Source organism: Salvelinus namaycush, chromosome 6, assembly GCF_016432855.1.
Source record: "Salvelinus namaycush isolate Seneca chromosome 6, SaNama_1.0, whole genome shotgun sequence".
Taxonomy (NCBI): Eukaryota; Metazoa; Chordata; class Actinopteri; order Salmoniformes; family Salmonidae; genus Salvelinus; species Salvelinus namaycush.
This window is the reverse complement of record NC_052312.1, coordinates 13014599-13033986: the sequence shown is the minus strand read 5'-3', so window position 1 is coordinate 13033986 and position 19388 is coordinate 13014599. Positions and strand designations below refer to the sequence as shown.

The following is a 19388-nucleotide window of genomic DNA, read 5'->3' as shown; positions in this document are numbered from 1 at the left end:
TGTGCATATTTCAGGTATAAATCATAGTTTACCATTGCAGCCACCATCACAACTCTCACCAAAGCAACTAGAATAACTACAGAGACCATCGTGTATTACCTAATTACTCATCATAAAACATTTCTTAAAAATACACAGCGTACAGCAAATGAAAGACACAGATCTTGTGAATCCAGACAATATTTCAGATTTTCTAAGTGTTTTACAGCGAAAACACAATATAGCGTTATATTAGCTTACCACAATAGCAAACATCACAACAGCATTGATTCAAGCCAAAAATAGCGATAACGTATAAACCACCATTTTTTCACTAACCTTCTCAGAATTCTTCAGATGACAGTCCTATAACATCATATTACACAATGCATATAGAGTTTGTTCGAAAATGTGCATATTTAGCGGCACAAATCGTGGTTATACAATGAGAAAAGTTGCCAAGCTGCCCAGAAAATGTCGGGAGAAATCTTTGGAGAGGCACCTATTCTAATCAATAAATAATCATAAACTTGACTAAAAAATACAGGTTGGACAGCAAATGAAAGACAAATTAGTTCTTAATGCAATCGCTGTGTTAGATTTTTAAAATTAACGTTACTGCGCAATACAGCGTGCGCTAAAGCGAGACCGCACCAAAATTCATGGCGGAATTATTATTTGACATTTGTCAACATAAGTACGAATTAACAGCATAAAGACTGCTTACTATTTGCTGAGCTTCCATCAGAATCTTGGGCAAGGTGTCCTTTCTCCAGAACAATCGTCTTTTGGTTGAAAGATGTCCTCTTGTCCTGTCGAAATAGCCGCTAACGTTAGCTATGTGCCGGTAAGGTGTCCAACTGGTGATAGCGCGTCACAAAGAAATCCCAGAAAATCGCAATAAACTGATATAAACTGCTATAAGTCGGTTTAAATTAACTACCTTATGATGTCTTTAACAACTATAACGAATAAAAACATGACCGGAGATATAGAACTGCTAAAACGAAAGCTTTGCAGGACGCCATTGTGATGTCCCTGCTGCGCCAGGCGCCCCGTTGAAAAGAACGGTACTTCCGTTCCACGGTCTTATATAGGGCCCCAGATGGTGCAATCCACTCCATTCAAGGAAGGCGTATGCAGTGCATGTAGCCCCATAGCTTGCATGGGGACTTATAAACTGACCCCAGAACAGGGACCTCGATTTCAGAAATCTCACTTCCTGACAGGAAATGTGCTGCAGAATGAGTTCTGTTTCACTCAGAGAAATAATTCAAACGGTTTTAGAAACTAGAGAGTGTTTTCTATCCAATAGTAATAATAATATGCATATTGTACGAGCAAGAATTGAGTACGAGGCAGTTTAATTTGGGAACGAATTTTTACAAAGTCGAAATGGCGCCCCCCTAGTGTCAAGAGGTTTTAACAAACAGATCACCGACCATTTCGAATCTCACCGTACATTCTCCACTATGCAATCTGGTTTCAGAGCTGGTCATGGGTGCACCTCAGCCATGCTCAAGGTCCTAAATGATATCATAACCGCCATTGATAAGAGACATTACTGTGCAGCCGTATTCATCGACCTGGCTAAGGGTTTCGACTCTGTCACAACATTCTTATTGGCAGACTCAACAGCCTTGGTTTCTCAAATGATTGCCTCACTTGGTTCACCAACTACTTCTCCGATAGAGTTCAGCATGTCAAATCGGAAGGCCTGTTGTCTGGACCTCTGGCAGTCTCTATGGGGGTGCCACAGGGTTCAATTCTCGGGCCGACTCTTCTCTGTATACATCAATAATGTCGCTCTCGCTGCTGGTGATTCTTTGATCCACCTCTACTCAGACGACATCATTCTGTATACCTCTGGCCCTTCGTTGGACACTGTGTTACCTAACCTCCAGATGAGTTCAATGCCATACAACTCTCCTTCCGTGGCCTCCAACTGCTCTTAAATGCAAGTAAAACTAAATGCATGCTCTTCAACCGATTGCTGCCCGTCCAGCATCACTACTCTGGACGGTTCTGACTTAGAATATGTGGACAACTATAAATACCTAGGTGTCTGGTTAGACTGTAAACTCTCCTTGCAGACTCACATTAAACATCTCCAATCCAAAATTAAATCTAGATTTGGCTTCCTATTTCGCAACAAAGCATCCTTCACTCATGCTGCCAAACATACCCTCGTAAAACTGACCATCCTACCGATCCTCGACTTCGGCAATGTCATTTACAAAATAGCCTCCAACACTCTACTCAACAAATTGGATGCAGTCTATCACAGTGCAATCCGTTTTGTCACCAAAGCCCCATATACTACCCACCACTGCGACCTGTATGCTCTCGTTGGCTGGCCCTCGTTACATATTCGTCGCCAAGCACACTGGCTCCAGGTCATCTACAAGACTCTGCTAGGTAAAGCCCCGCCTTATCTCAGCTCACTGGTCACCATAGCAGCACCCACCCGTAGCACGCGCTCCAGCAGGTATATCTCACTGGTCACCCCCAAAGCCAATTCTTCCTTTGGCTGCCTGTCCTTCCAGTTCTCTGCTGCCAATGACTGTAACGAACTGCAAAAATCTCTGAAGCTGGAAACTCTTACCTCCCTCACTAGCTTTAAGCACCAGCTGTCAGAGCAACTCACAGATCACTGCACCTGTACATAGCTCATCTGTAAATAGCCCATCCAATCTACCTCATCCCCATACTGTATTTATTTATTTATCTTGCTCCTTTGCACCCCAGTATCTCAACTTGCACATTCATCTTCTGCACATCCTACCATTACAGTGTTTAATTGCTATATTGTAATTACTTTGCCACCATGGCCGATTTTATTGTCTTACCTCTTATCCTACCTCATTTGCACATGCTGTATATGTGTCTACTGTATTATTGATTGTATGTTTGTTTATTCCATGTGTAACTCTGTGTTGTTGTATGTGTCGAACTGCTTTGCTTTATCTTGGCCAGGTCGCAGTTGCAAATGAGAACTTGTTCTCAACTAGCCTACCTGGTTAAATAAAGGTTAAATAAAATTAAAAATTAAAAACACACACACAGTACATTCATGCTACACACACATCACAACTGCTGCTACCAGATTCTTATTTCCCTTACCCAATACACGTGTAAATATTGTGCCAATACTATAAATTGTGCCTTCCTGTAATACACTTATGCTAAAATGTTTATTCTATTCCACTGAGCTATTAACTTTGTTTGTATTCTTATCTTTTATTATTTCTTATTGTTTTTTGCATTGTCGAGAAGGAACCACCAAGTAAGCATTTCGTTGGACGATGTATACCATGCGTATCCCGTACAACTAATAAGACATTAAAAAAACACAACATTTTAGCGACACATGGACTTCCAGCAGCACAAAAAACAATGATATAATGATTCCATATCGATTTGATGATGCCTATATTAGAACTGGGATGAATTAAGAAGGAGTAGCTTAGAAACATGTCAGTCCCACAACAACAAAACGAGAAAAATACTTGGTCAGTAGTTCAATGCTTTTTTTATTTTCCAAAACACCAAAATGTCACTCTTATCACTCCAATATATCGTTGCTGATGACACACATACAGAACTTTGTGGAATCACATGACAGATACTAACTAGTGTTAAACAATTTCAAATCTTGCAATAATAAGAGATGATACATGAAAATTCAGAATTTGATCCATCGCAGTCGCACATAGAATCTTTACTCTGGACTGATGAAAAGCCATGAGAAGTAAGCAACACAAGCAAACGCAAGTGATGTATCTCACAATTTCAACTTGATTCACACCATACATGTCCATGACCACATAATAAAAGTACAGATATTGATTTCCTATTCTACATTCTATTTGCTTTGAAGCCTATTTATCACCAGGAACGGACATCAGCAAATAACACATTCTGTGCTCTACTTAACAAAGTCCAAGAACACAATTTCCATCCCTCACTCTCTTCTCTCTAATGTACCTAGTGTCAACTCTCTTACATAACTGGATATAATTTTTCCAGGTGCCCACAGTGTAATCACTGGGAAAATACCTTACAATGTCCTGTTAGATGAGTTAGAAGCTTGATGCCCTCCCCTTCATATTCATCACGTGATGCACCTTTAATTGCACCCTATTCCCTATGGGCCCTAGTTAAAAAGTAGTGCACTGTATAGGGACACAACCCTTGTTCGGTGCCACCTGTTAATGTAGTAAATAAAAGGCAGCTGGCAAAAAAATTATGAATTAATCTCTGTATAGTAAGTAACCTGTCCGCACAATGTGTTGAGCTATAGATTTAGCCATTCCCCAAGTTGTAAGCCTCGTTTAGACCCACAATGCATCAGCAGTAGTTCTAAGGGTTGAAATCCTGACTTGAGATATATTTTGAGCAAATCTTTAAGTGACTTATCTTTAACACTTTACATGATATTATTTATAAGGGATTTATACATACTTTAAAAACGTATAATCAACGGTTTATAAATGACTTATAAACACTTTGCATTAAGGTATATTTAACATTATTTGTAAAGTCTTAATGTAAAGTATTAAGGTAATCTAAAGGACTTACCTAAATATATATGATTTATATGCAAGTTGGAGATGTGTGTGGCATCTCGCAGTAGTATTCAGCCCTGTGTTCTTAGCCCCTTGCTCTGGATGTTTAACGGTGTACTTTAACTGTTTCCCAAAGCATTAACCAACTTCACATTGACACATTTAGTTTGACAAGACACGCGAATCCACGAACACCACAAAAACCAGCATGCTAAGTAAATACATCCACAGTGGCACTTTAAGTCATCTGGATAATAAAATGGTAAAATCATAAAACGTGGCCCTTTCGTATCCAACTCCCCACAACGTATATGTGGCCACCAACCACTACTATAACACCTGTGTTATTTTGTGTGTTTCTCTTAGGGCACTAACACTATCAACTAATGCTATTGTACTAGATTCTAGCTTGTCATCACACATTATTGTACCACTCAGCAATTTCAAACTGACCTTTGTGGTCAATTGTGAGTGGGTCATCTGTATGATGCACAGCGAACCTAGCAGTATATTTCCCACTGTATTCCATACTGTACTGTATTTTTGACACAAATGTACATGTCCATTCATTACTCCCATCCTTTAATTTTTATACATGACAATCACACATTCTGCCTTACAACATACTTTATGCCCATTTCTTCCTCCGAAGAAATACTATTGATTTCACTTACTTTGAATGCTACCATCACATCACAGTGTTGGAGGAAATTAAAGCCTCTGACAGTGCAATTACAGCCTTCTTTTTGCTTCAATCACTCATTGATTTCTGTCCAATGAAAGCTTGATGAAGTGAAACTCAATACCATCCCATTTGACTAAAATAGAACCATCATTGACAGTGTCCCCAATACCAAAACATTTACGCTTATCATCTGTATATTCTTAGCAGTATTCTCAGTGAAACCTGAATAAGCAGATCCAACCTCCTTCAATCTCTCTCCTGTACACAGCACAAACCCAATAGCTATCCCCTCGCTCTCCTCAACCCTTGTGTTATCCCATTGTCCCAAGTTTTATATTATGCTGATTATATATATGGTCCTTACTACTATTCATCTGAATATCTTGGAGTTACTTTCTGGCCTTGTTATGAAGATAAGTAGCCATCATGTTTGTCTGCCTCTAGCGTCTCCAGCTCCAGTCGGTGTGGTACACAGATCTGTAGCTTGGCTGCTGCTGCCCCCTCAGGGGTCTTCCGTTCCCATGACTGGCCCCAGAGTGCTCGATATTGGCCTCCGTCAGGGACCTCTGGGGCTGCAACTGTCTGGGCAGGGACCTGTAGCCAGCTGGACCGGCGGGGGCCGAGGCCGTGCTCTTGGTTGGGGACAGGAACGGAGGCATAACTCTGCTGTAACTCTGGCTCTGACCCTGGCTCTGGGTCTGGCTCTGCCTCTGGTTCCATCTCTGGTTCGGGTTCCATCCCTCAGTCATCCTGGGAGGATCGTAGGACACCCTAGACTTCCACTCAGCAGGGGGCTCGGGGAGCAGCTTGCGCTGGGCAGCCAAGCACACGTTGAAGGCGATGGCCTGCTGGAGGTTCTGGAAGGTGAAGGCCTCGTCGACCAGGCCCATGGGGTGGCGGGCTGCGGCCTCCCAGGGGGAAGGAGGCTTGTGACTCTTGTCCAGCCAGGACATCTGCCTCCCCGGGGGTGCTGGAGCAGACGAGGCCCGGGGTTTATATGAGAGGGAAGGGGACCCAGACGATGACCGGAGGCCCAGCGATGGTGCTCTGGCGGCGGGTGGGGACAGAGAGTAGCTCCTGCCAAATGCCTGGAAAAGAGACATTCAGACATGTTTACTTCAGACAGGGACTGATTTTTAAGCACGCACTTGTCTGACTATCCTTCCAGCAAGAACAAATCACAGTGGAACTTGGAAAATGGCTTAGACATACAGTAGTTTGAGAGCTTCCTTTGAGCATTTAATACCCACATATAATCCAGTATTCTCTTCCCTCTCTCGCAGCAACAGTCATGTGTAACTGTACAGCTTCATATTAGGTTATGTTTCAAAGTAAGATTTTTGATATGGTAGTTCGATTGTTTATCAACAATAATATAAAGCAATGAGAATTCATTTTGTATCACCTTTCTCACAATAGTTATGCCATAAATCATTAGTTTGTGTTCTCTTGGTAAATGGCAAAAGAACGGCACCGTCCTACATCGTGTGAGGAGTATTTTGGTAACCTGAATCATGATATATTAGGAGTTGAAATTCACGCTGCTAGTATACTGCACAAAGGCCTGCTCTCAATTCTCAAAACCACTATTGATGTTCTGAAGGAAGACAACTCTACCAGAATCAGGATAAAACTTGATAGAGGATTCCTATTCAAGAAGCTAAAACCTTAGAAAAAAAGGAGAACCATTTGAAGAACCCTTTTTGGTTCCAGGAAAAACTATTTTGGTTTCCATGTAGAGCCCTTTCCACAGAGGGTCCTACATGAAACCAAAAAGGGTTCTGCCTGGAACCAAAAAGGGTTCTACCTGGAACCAGAAATGGTTTTGCTATAGGAACAGCTGAATAACCCGTTTGGAACTCTTTTTTTCTATGAATGTACTTTTCCATTTTTTGTTTTCACAATTCCAACACTTGCCCGACTTTTGATTTCTCAGAACAATTGGCTTATGAGTTTGTTTCCAAAATAAGCCACATTTATCTTGTTTAAATTGGTTCTGACTGGCTTTGTGGATTACCAGCATCACTTTCAAGGTGTCTCAATGAGTCAGCAAATCTTCTCAAGGGCCGTTATCTTGTCTCTCTCATTGTATCAAAGAACAGGTCCCTTTTTAATTCCCTATCAGGATCCCTGCACAGGCAGTGGAAATGTGTGTGTCGATTGGGCAGTGCTGGCAAAATCTCTTATGTTCATAACAGTCTTCCTGCAATTTAAACCACTCCGAAGGGAGTGTGCTGCCATCTGGTGAATAAGTGTAAGAACAGCCAATAAGATCGACTCATATAGATTGTTGTCAATGGCAGAAAAAGAAAATGGAATTGTACGATTCATTTTAGGGGGAAATTCGATGACTAACTTGTTTTAGTGGGTCAAGATATCCGGTAAGCTGTAAGAAGAGCCCAAGAATTGTCTTTGCGAGCCAGCTGTCACTATTTTGACTGGGACGCTTATGAATCGGCTTAAGTAGATTAGTAGACAATGTAGCTACATTAGGTCATGTTTTATTCAAGATTGATGTTAAAGAGGATTTGTACACGTGAAAGGATGCTGCCTTTGTTGCATTTGGTTTATTTGTCTATCGGGAGATTTTGATAATGATTATCTGTAGAAAAATCTATATCCCCTTGTTGTCGCATTTTCTATTTGACTTACTCTATCTTTTTTCCATTGCTAAATTGTAGCTCAAGCTTACTGTTTTTAATCAAATGAACAGATAGATGGTTGTTAAATGTGGGTGGAGTATGAATAAGTATGTTACCTAATGTTAATCCAAGTGTTTTGCCAAGTTTGACAGTAATCAAATCAACCAAACCTGCACTTTAAACCACCTTCGAAAGGTAAGGGTGGGACATGGTGATACACAATGGAATTGGCCTTCATATCCCAGGATATGATATCCCAGGATAGGACAGGCCATGTACAGTTGTAGGATCTTAATTTGATCAACCTTTTGCAAGATGACTTTTTTTTCTCAGGAAATGTAAAACTTGTGGTGTATTTGAGGTTTAAAAAGGCTTGATTTCCCCTTAATTAACATTTCCTGTTGCTGCAGGATTATTTTCCTGCTGTAGCAAACTGGCTCAGATTAAGCTCCTACATCTGTAGGTCTTTGGAGTGGCCGTTTGTCAGAGGTTTTTGTGTTTTCAGACAGATGTTCGACTCGCTCCACATACGGTGCATCAGTGTTATGGGTCAGATTATCAAGATTTATGTATTTCAATCCCCTACTGACGCTTAAAATAGCCTCTGACCAGGATAGAAGGAAAGGCATGAACTAATCGCTGATTTCCAGCCACTGCAGGGAATGCTTGGGTGTCTGCCTGGGATTGGAGGGGTGACATCAAATTTAGATGGGCACCATTGAGTCTGGCTTTACCACACCATTGGGGAGTCCACCTAGCATTAGCCTTTTAATGATGTCATGGCAGCTGGGTCCATTGGAAAGGGTGTCTGCTGGGCTGGCGTGACAGTGCTACTGTACACAGGGATTTTATATTTGTGCTTTTCACTCGACTCCTACGTCGCTGGTTTGTAAGAAAGCGCAATCTATTAAATCTGACTACATCCAATGGAAAATACTGAGATGAGGACATGTGTTGACAAACCGTTTCGGGGACTTCTATCATTTAGTTCACCAGGAAACACAACATGTTGTGCATCAATCAATGTTTTTACATTCATTCTGCAACTGTCCCATTCCTTAGCCATAAATCTGCCATGGTTTAGTCTTTATTGTGACTTAAAGCCTCTCCAAAAACACATAGATGTCTTTACAGTTATTAAAATGTACAACCAAGAAGAACCCCTAAATAAGTATTCCCTTAGAATGCATAAACAATACATAAATCTACAGTATGTGAGATTTAAGAAGCAGGCGTAGCCAAAAGGCCAGGACAGGACTCTTCTAGTCAGGTCATTTAAGTGAGGATGATCAAATTCCCTCCCGATATAGCCTGTGCCTGCGGTGGGCACAGAATTGATATTAAAACTCCCACTCAACAGACGACATCCCCTTGACAACCTCTCTAACATGGCTCCCAACACTACGTGATGATGCAAGACCGGACGGGTAAACATTTACACTGTAGGTCAGAGCTGGCTCATTCTCCAGTCTTATCCAATGAGGTTATCCAAGCTGGAAATACCCTTCTGTCACCATGCGTTCAGGGATGGCAGTGTGCTTTTTGAGCACTTTCCTCAATTCTAGAGAAGTCTAGAGTTCGAGTGAGGGACTCATCATATTTCTAAGCAGAGGCAGCTGGCTTGTAACAAGGCTTTTATAGACTGTGAGCAGTGAACTATTATTGGACAGTGGTTGGCTCTCCACCATTTTGAATTTACGATACTTAACCACAGATGGTGCTAACAGTGGTAGCTAGCTACCTCCACTCCTATCAGCACAAAGGCATGCTGGGTATGCCAATAAACATGTCAGTTGTTTAGAAGGTGACATGGAGTACCTGCAAATTTGTTTTTCCTCTATTCTAGTTCACACTATGTTCTCAAACTCCCTTCAGGCTGTGATTTATTGAACGTATTATTTGTATTTCGCTATGGCTGAAAATAGTTAAGACGTCCTACTGTTTAAAAAAATCCAAACCAAAAATCCATGGGTGTTCCCATTTGAGTTAGGGAGTAGCAAAATAATGAATGTGTGTGTTTGTGTTTGTAATTTTTCTACAGAAAATATGGTGCAGTGGTAAGGTGGGAAGAGAGTTGTGCCAAGTATAAAGGTGGTGTAGAGGAAAAGTAAAGAGTAGCAGAATGGGATGTGAAAATGCATGCAGAAGAGACCAACCGAGGAAACGCAAACGTAACGATAAAAGGCATTTTAATGGCACTGACATGAATCGTACAGAAAGTGCACTATGAAAAAGAAACACAAAAGAAAATGGAAAAGAATTGACAGAACAAGAGAAAGCAACTCCATAACAAATGTATACCATTCAAATGACAGGGTGGTTCATCCAAACTCCCCTTTTTTCTGTAACTGCTTATTTCAATATCCCTTTTTGTAATGTTTTTTGGGGGGGGCATTACGTTAAACCAAAGCAGGTGTACAGAAACATAGAACAAAAAATATGCAAAGCTGAAATTAGAAGAGTGAGAAAAGACAGAATAGCTGGAGGTCTAGTGAGCGACTGCCATTCATGTTGGTGAAACAATACAAACCCACTAGTCCTCCCAAACCAACAGCTTTCACTCACGCACACACATCATCTGTGACATGGAAAAGTTTACATTTAGAGACCTATCATGACGCAATAACCGCTCAAATGAATCCAAAACAATTCAAGCAGGGTCTTTTGGAAGACACTGAATGAAATTGTACGCGATCTACATCTTACATTTGTGCAAGTACCTTCCACCTCCCACCTTCAAGAGACGGGACCCTAACAAAAAAGTATTAGACTTGTATGTATACTTCAATTTATAAAATACAAAACATTCCCTTGTTGCAATGCAATTTATGAATGTTTGGTAAATGAAGTAGCCATGTTTCCTATTCACTATTGCATATGAACATTATATCCACCAAATCAAAGTAATGTCACTGTACTTACAAAACACATGTCAAATGAAGCCAGACGGCTCTCAAACCTGACCCTAAATATGTTTCCACTGACCACTCCTGGTCTCCCTAACCATGACGAGAGCTTGGGGACGATAAGGTTCTATCTACATTTTTGTCCAAATTTTGTTATTGACATAGTCTTGTTCTGCTCAATGTTCTCTACCTATAAAGTACTCTAAATACCCCAATTCATGTTGTTACACTTAAAAGAATAAGATAAAAATTGCTGACACCATTCAAACCAATGAGGGTTTGAAACTGTACAGCCAATTATCTCAGAATCGTCTTTTTGTAGATAGAGCCTTATAGTCCCAAGCTCTCGATGTCTTAAACCTCTTAGTCGCTACTAATAATTTTCTTCTCAGATCATTCAAGGTCAATTTTGACAAATTATTGCACATCTTAACAGCTAACAAATACACTGTTGATATTGCAGAAGATCTTATCAAACTTATCACTGGCTCACACACCGCCTTAGTACTACAACCTTTTCTTAAATTCCCTTTCAAGCTTCTCTCATTTCAAATTTTAACTTTCTCAGCAATATACATTCACCTGTTCCTCTGAATTCTTGCTGGCTATTATCCTCGCTCACATTCTGGCAATGCCTGTTTAGAGGCTCCACTGATTCACGTCATAAGTCTATTGAATGCATTTTGTGGATTTCCTGAAACTACATTTTACCATTTTTGGGCTTAGATAATTAAGATATACCAATATCATATATTTAATTTTCTATGTATTGTGCGTTGCAATATTGCAAAGAAATTAACATTGAAAAGCTTTGCTTGAAAAACCAAGATATTATATAGTTGTATACGAGTAAAGAGTGAATGCATAGCAGGTGGAAAAATACATCCAAACTTTATATATTAAAGGCCCAGTGCAGTCAAAAACGTGAATATCCTGTGTTTTATATATATATTTCCACAGTATGAGGTTGGAATAATACTGGGGAATTGTGAAAATTATGATAATGCCATTTTAGTGTAAGAGCCTGAAATTTTGGTGGGATGGCATTTTGGCCTGCCTGCCGACATCACCAGGCAGTGTAAGTTAATATACCAATAACAAAGAGTTTCAAACCTCTCTGCCAATAACATCTAGTTTTCAGGGTATGTAACTCTCCCATTAGGCTCGTTCAATTAGGCCCCTCACTTAGACCACTCCCAGACAGTCCTAGCAAAATTCGTGCTTGAGAAATTGCTCTTTGCTAAGACGCAATTTGTTTGTTTTTGACCATTTTAATAAAAAAATAAAACAGTAAGGTACTTAATTCTTACACAGAAATTATTTGATATTGAGATCAAAACCGCTGCATCGGGCCTTTTTTTAAATTCTAGCATTTATTTAAAAATGTTGGCTATAAAATGTTGAAAAGGCATCTTAAAAGCTTTCTATGAATATATTGCATATATATGAATGTACTGTGCATGTATATGTTGTAACTAGATCTAATGTTCTTTTAAGCAAAGATCACTTAATTATGCTATCAGAATCACTCTTTCCCCACAGCTGCTGGCTTCCACACCTGGGCTGAACTCTTTTTGGCCATGAACCTGGGCTTTGGAGCGGTGCTGCCCCCAGAGATGGACTCAGACTTTGCCGCTATGGGAAAGCTGGGCACCACGTAGGTACTGGGAGGTAGTGGCTGGTATGGGGCTTGGGGTGCTGCTTGGTAGGGGGGGCTATGGGCTGGCTGATAAGGACCTTGGGGGGTCTGTTGGTAAGAAGGGTTTTGAGCTTGCTGCTGGGGTTGATAAGGGGCTGGAGGGGCTTGTTTGTAAGGGGGATTATATGGATGTTGGTAAGGGCCAGCAGGAACCTGCTGGTAGGTATTGTTAGATGGCTGGTAAGCATTAGGTGAGGCTGGGTGGTATGGACTATCATGCATGGGTGGTTGAGGGGGAATCCCGTAGAGCTGCTGAGGCTGCTGTGGATAGGGAGCATTCATTTGTCCAGCCGGCTGGACAGGGGCAGCTTGCTCATATCTTATTGGTTGGTTTTGGTTTGGAGGGACTGGGGCAGGCTTTGGTGCGGCGGCCTTGGCAGCCTCGGCAGCCTCCACTGCTGGGCCATAAGTAAAGAGGGAGGCATTGAGCTGATAAGGCTGATGTTTCATGACATCTATAACGGCAAGGGGTTTGCAGGCAGGTTTGCCTTTCCCTTTCTTTGCTTTGACCGCAGGGCTAGATGGAGGGGGTTGCTTAATGGCCCCTGGTGGGTAGGAAGGGGACTGTATGGGGTTGTAATTCGATGTAGGGGGAGCTCTGCAATTGGGTGAATATTTCCACGGATGAGGTACGGAGGGAGATGGCGACGTGGGCCTTGCCTTGTTTGCCTGCGCAGTGGCTGCCTGGGCTTGCTGAGCTGCCTGTGCAGTGGCTGCCAGCACAGTGTCCGAATCCACGACATACTTCTCCATACGAGACTGCCTCTTGGCGAACAAATCGGCTCCTTTCCCCCTAACAGCTGGCATCGACAAAGCCGAGCCCATTCCTCCTACTGGTGCCAAAACACTGGCCATTGGATTGATGACGGGTGACGAGGACCTTTCGCCAAGTGTGTAAGAGTTAATTCGCTGTGGAGGAGTAGAACAGGGAGCACTTTGTGGAGCATTCCAAGGTTTCGGAGAAGGTTGACACACTCTGTCCATCCGGGTCTGAGTATTCACTGGGACTTGCTGTGGTTGTGGGGCCCAGGTACTTGTGTGTGTCTGAGGCTGTGCCTGAGCTGGGGCCCATGCATTCATATGTGGCTGTAAGGGTGCCTGCTGTGGAGGTGGTTGTTGCCAGTTTTGCTGGGGTGGGGATTGGGTTGAAGGTGGTTGGACCCAAGGTGGCTGTGGCCGGGCCTGATTCTGATCTGGGGCCCAGGCATTCATGGGTGGCTGTTCTTGCTCTTGAGGTTGCTGGGCCCATGGAGGCTGGACCTGAGCCTGAGCAGGTGCTGGGGCCCATGCATTCATAGGGGGTTGGGGCTGAGCTGGATGTTGGAGTTGAGCTTGTTGTACCCAAGGTGGCTGTTGTGGCTGGGCCTGGCTCAGTGGTGGTGTCCATGCATTCATTGGAGGCTGAGGTGATGACACCCAAGGTGGCTGAGGCTGGGCCTGGGGCCAAGCCTGTTCTGGAGACTGAGGCTGAGGTTGTTGAGCCCAAGGTGCCTGGGGCTGTTGCTGTGCTTGTTCTTGAGGTTGAGCCCAAGGTGCCTGGGGCTGGGGCTGTTGCTGTTCTTGAGGTTGAACCCATTGGAGTTGTGACTGGGTAGGCGCTATAGCCCAAGAATTCATGGGTGGCTGAGGCTGAGGAGGAGGTGGTTGGGGAGTCACCCAAGGGAGCTGTGGTGGGGACTGACTTGGAGCGGGAGCCTGGTGCTTCATTTCAGCAGGTGGCCAAGTACTCACAAGTGGCTGCTGTGATGCCTGTGTTAGTGACGGATCCCAAGAACTCACTCGAGGCTCGGGTTGCGAATGAGGCTGAGTTGGTGAAGGACCATTTCCTCCCCAGGCTGGCGCTTGCTGGGGCTGCTGCTGCTGTGCCTGGGACCCTGGGGGACTCCATGTGTGTTTGTCTGGAGAGGGGGGCTTGGCAGGAACAGGAGCTTCCTGGGGGGCAAGAGGGGGGGAGGGCTCTGGGGCCAGTTCTGGAGCGGACTCGGTCTCGGGGGCTGTAGCAGGTGCAGGGACGCTATTTTCAGCATGCATTGACAACTCCTGATTGTCCAGCTCAGGCTGAGGGGACCAGGGTGGAGAGTTGGGGTTAATGATGGGCTTGGGAGCGACTGGTGGAGGCGTCTTATGCTTGACCCTTGGTGACTGGAGGAAGTTGCAAGCCTCAGCTCCCAAGCTGAGGTAGTCCTCTTCCGTGCATGACTCGAAATCCAACTTCTTTTCACTCCTGTTGAGGAGATTCAGAAGTTCGGGGTTGGGTGACACTTTGGGTGCTTGTTTGAAATTGAACATTGGCTTGCCCTTGAACCTGTTCCTTGTGTCCTGCAAGATCCCAGACTTGATTGCCGGCGTCGAAATGCGCTCGTCGCGTGAGGCAATCTGCTCCCCCTGACCCATCATCTCTTGGTTGTTCCCACTCACTGGGGGAGAAAACAGGGCAGGCATCCGGTTTTGTAATGAGAAGGGCTGGGCAGTTTGATTGCTCATGGAACTCTGCATTTCATTGGTTTGATGGTTGGCCATGCCATTCATGTTAGACGAGTACTGCTGAATGTGCTGCTGCTGTTGGTACTCTTGCTGCTGGTGGTGCTGCTGTTGATGATATTGTTGTTGCTGCTGGTACTGCTGCTGCTCATACTGTTGTTGTTGCTGGTATTGCTGCTGCTCGTACTGTTGTTGCTGCTGGTATTGCTGCTGCTGCTGCTCATAGTACTGCTGCTCTTGGTACTTCTGATACTGTTGCTGCTGCTTCTGGTGCACGCTGAAGTCCATGTAGGCCTGCCTCTCTGTGGTGGCCTGCATGTACGAGCGCTCCTCCATTTGCTGGTAGGCCGCATGCTTCTCCACCTCCTGTACCCCCTCCACGGGAATCCCCTGGCGCCTCATCTCCTCATGTTCGCCGACGATCTCATCCATGCGCTGGCGGCGCTGGGCGAACATTGTGGCCCCCTTTCCCGTGGTGTTGGGCAGTTGCTCCATCTCCTCTCCGGAGTTGAGCTTGCGCTCGATCTCGAGTAGTCCTGTGTCCCAGTCGAAGGTTAGCACTCTGCCACCACCCTGGGCATTAGTGATAAAGTCCTCCTCAAGCTCTGATCCGCTGGTGGTGGCTAAGAGGGTGAATTTGATCGCTCTGGCGTCTTTTTCGCCGTAGTCTTCCTCGTCGCTGTCGTCGACCTCGTACTCTGGTTCACTCTCACCGGTGCCGTAGCTGACGAGTGTGTACTTCTTGGCCCTCTGTCGATGCCTCTTGAACATCAACACCCCCTTGTTGTTGGGGTTGGGAGCTTCAGCGTTCAGAAGGATAGCAATGCGCTTACATTTAGACTTGGCCTCCTTCACCTGCTTGTCTGACAGGCTCTCACTGCGCCTGAGCCCTGTGAGGGGGAGAGGGGAGGGAGAGGGGAGGGAGAGAGAAGAGGGATATTTCAAATGGTTGCCTCTTGTTGCCTAGTTCATTTAACTGCATATTATGGGTAATAATAGCTCGGGTAGAACTGAAACCACCACAAATCCTTCCATTTGGATGCACATGCATCGTAAAAATAACATGCATTCTGTAAAATATCACAAATGAATCTCTTCCTATTTGAGCTCCAAAAGTATTGGGACAGTGCCAACTTTGTTGTTTTGGCTCTGTACTCCAGCAACTTGGATTTGAAATGATACAATGACTGAGGTTGAAGTGCAGACTGTCAGCTTTCATTTGAGGGCATTTTCATCAATATCGGGTGAACAGCACTTTTTGTAGATAGTCTACTTAACATTTTACTACTTTAATACACATAAGTGAATTTGTCCCAATACTTTTGGTCCCCTAAAATGGGGGGACTATGTACAAAAAGTGCTGTAATTTCTAAACGGTTCAACCGATATGGAGGAAAATACCATTTTAATTAAAGAGTCATTGTATAATTTCAAATACAAAGTGCTGGAGTACAGAGCCAAGACAACAACAAAAATGTTCAATGTCCCAATACTTTTTGAGCTCACTGTATTTTAATCTGCAATTTGATTTACTTTGATTCATTACTTTTCCGTTGATTGATTTCTGTTTGCCACACCAAGTTGCACTGGTGTCAGATACCAGTACTCTGCACTGCAACCACATTTTCTAAAGTTTATGATAATCTTGAATACATCTTAACACTGAACGTCCACCCTAATGGCATTATGAAAGCATATCCAAATACATGAAAGAAACCACTCACTAATCACTTTCACTGATATTTCACTTTATATAACCAATTGCTCTTTAAAATGGCAGACATAGCAAACATGCTGACACTCAAATCAGACCATGCTATTAATTACTTAAAGTCAGCATTAGCTAAATATCAATGCAGACTATTTGATTCAGCCCATTTTATATTGAAATATTTCAATCCAAAACGAATTTGTAAAACTCCCTCAAATGACAAATGCAATCAATAACCTATAAATTGAGATTTTCATAGACCTCATTCATTCAATACTTTCCTGGTCCTGATTTTATAGTTGGCTTTTGAAGCCCTTTACTTAGTGCCAAGACTTATCACACATTTGATCATTCAATCTACACAATCTCTATTCAAGTAACACGCCAAGCAATTACCTAATTCTCTGACCCATGCCTAATATACTCCTTGTTTGTTCCCCAATAATACATGATATTAACACAGCTGTGACAGCCTGTTCAACGGGTGGCCCGATAGTTGGAGCGAATGGCAGATCATAGAAAATATTAATGTTAGCCTGTGGGACAAAAGTGCATTCACCAGCACCCAAGCACCTTTACCCCTTTTCTGTAAGTCTACTCTCGGATCTGTCACCTAAACCCGAGGCGACGACAGGCATGTCCACACACTCTTTAACGACCCCAACCGTACACACACATACAAACACAAAGCGGTGATTTATAAAAGAACCCATCCTTAAATTTTTATTTCCCACAGTAGACTAACCTCAAGGTGGAGGAAGACGGGGAGTAGTGAGCGAAGCTCTCTTTACGGCACAGGCTAAGACGAGCCGTTTTAAAGGATCGGGTAACGGGCCAGTGCAGCATATGCTGGTGTCCATCAAAGAGCATTTCTACAGGCATCATCAACGCACTGGTGTTTTATTTATGTCCCCCTGCACGGCTCAATGTAATGCCCTATCTATCTCTGGAAGACACATCCTGATCAGGCCCCTATTCAAAGCTAGAGGAAAACATTTGATAGGGCATTTTCTAAATGTTTATATATTTTTTAATGAGAATTATTTATTCTTATCCCCCTGCTCTCTCTTTATTTCTTTCTCCTCTATATCTATCTATCTCCCATCTTTCTTTCTCTATCTATCTCTAATCTATCTTTCTCCTGATACAGTAAATTGCCACAATCCTGCCTTCTGTGATCTTGGATACTACAAACTGGACACTACTAGTATAATTCAGGCTTGAACTGGACCTCTCTGCTTCAATCCAAACAAAACCCCTCCCAAGTAAGAGATATTGTCTACTATTTTGGGGGACACATTTTAGCGTGCAACAAAGCACCGGGGTAAGGAATGCACACATGTCACTCAGAGTTGCGTTAGCACTGCTGTGAACTTCATTTGTTATGTCAGTCTGCTATTAGGTCTGAGTCAGTGCACCCTATAAGACAACACTAATTTGACACTCATACACAAAGGATGACTAGTGGCAGTGAGACAAGTGTAAGGGAAAAGGTATGGGGTACTCACTGGCGTGCTTGGCCCGGTGCTTGTTGGGTTTCTCAAGGTCCTTCTCTGAATCTGAGTCTCGCTCCTCTGCTGGTTCCGCCCCCTCTGCGGGAATTCCAAAGGAGACGGTGAAGGAGGCGGGAGCTCCCTGGCTTTGCCCTCCTCCTTCCTCCCCAGGGGCTCCACCAACACTTCCACTGGCCCCATAGACGACCACCCCCTCTACCAGGCGAGGAGAGCCCCTCCCGGCTGCTGGGTGCTGCAGGGTGACCTCCACCTGGCCCAGCAGAGAGGGGGAGCTCAGCACCACTCCATGCTGACTCAGGGGCTCCCTAGCTGGGCCAGGGACGTAGAGCGAGTGGGTGGTGGTGTGAAGGAGGGCCTCGTTCTTGAGGGCCTCTCTCGCATGAATCTCCCCCTCTATTCCAAGAGCACTCCCCAGGGAGGTGCAGACAGGATCCTCCAGGGTGTGTTCGGCGAGGGACAACTGTAGCTCCACCATTGCCCCAGTGGAGAAACTCCCCCTCTGGGGTCCCTCTCGACCTTTGTCCCCTCCTCCTCTGGGGAACTGGCACTCCTCAGGCGCAGGTACGCAGAGCTGGGTGCGGACCAGATGAATCCCTCCGGGGGCCTCCGTGTCACTCTCCGTCTCCCCATAGTAGGCCTTGTCCTGGGAATCGGCGATGTAGAGCTCCCTGGGTGGTTGGGACCTGCCAGGGGACAGGATGTGGAGGGTGGTGCTTTCCAAAGCCTCACCAGAGGACTCCCTTGTGCCAAAGTAGGTCTCTGAATGAAAATCCTCAGTGGATAGGGTGCGCCATCTGTATGAAATAGTTAAATGAAAATTGTAAAAAACGTAGCCAAGTGTTGAAACTGAGCATACTGTGTTATATGTCTTATCTCTCTTATGTCTTATGTCTTATCTGGGGACTGGCATAGAACGTCTAATTACAAAACTATAGTGTTTTTGATCTCATAATTTGATTGCCTGGATTTCCAATATGCAATATCGTTGAATATTGTGCTGCGCACCCGTGCACTTGCCCTTTGTGTTAACTAAATCTATCTCATCAACCACTGGCCCTCAAGTGGTCACCTTAATCAAGCAAACTCAATCTCCGTCCCTCATGTTATTTGACTGGAGTGAAGCACTGAAGTAGAAAGTAATCACATTTCAATTGGGCCCCACTTAATTTCCCCTTTCAGTGTCATAGAGGAAAACAGAATGTC

General features: G+C 43.9%; 1 protein-coding gene across 1 annotated transcript; it reads right to left on the bottom strand.

Annotated features, from left to right (window-relative positions):
• Positions 1-3527: 3527 nt before the first annotated feature.
• LOC120049492 (synaptopodin-2-like) lies at positions 3528-15850 on the bottom strand. Its single transcript, XM_038995755.1, has 3 exons — positions 15115-15850; positions 12339-15048; positions 3528-6320 (listed from the first exon to the last, which is right to left on the bottom strand). Exons 1-3 carry the CDS (start codon positions 15729-15731, stop codon positions 5673-5675), a joined length of 3975 nt encoding a protein of 1324 aa, XP_038851683.1. The 5' UTR covers positions 15732-15850; the 3' UTR covers positions 3528-5672.
• Between the last annotated feature and the right edge of the window lie 3538 nt (positions 15851-19388).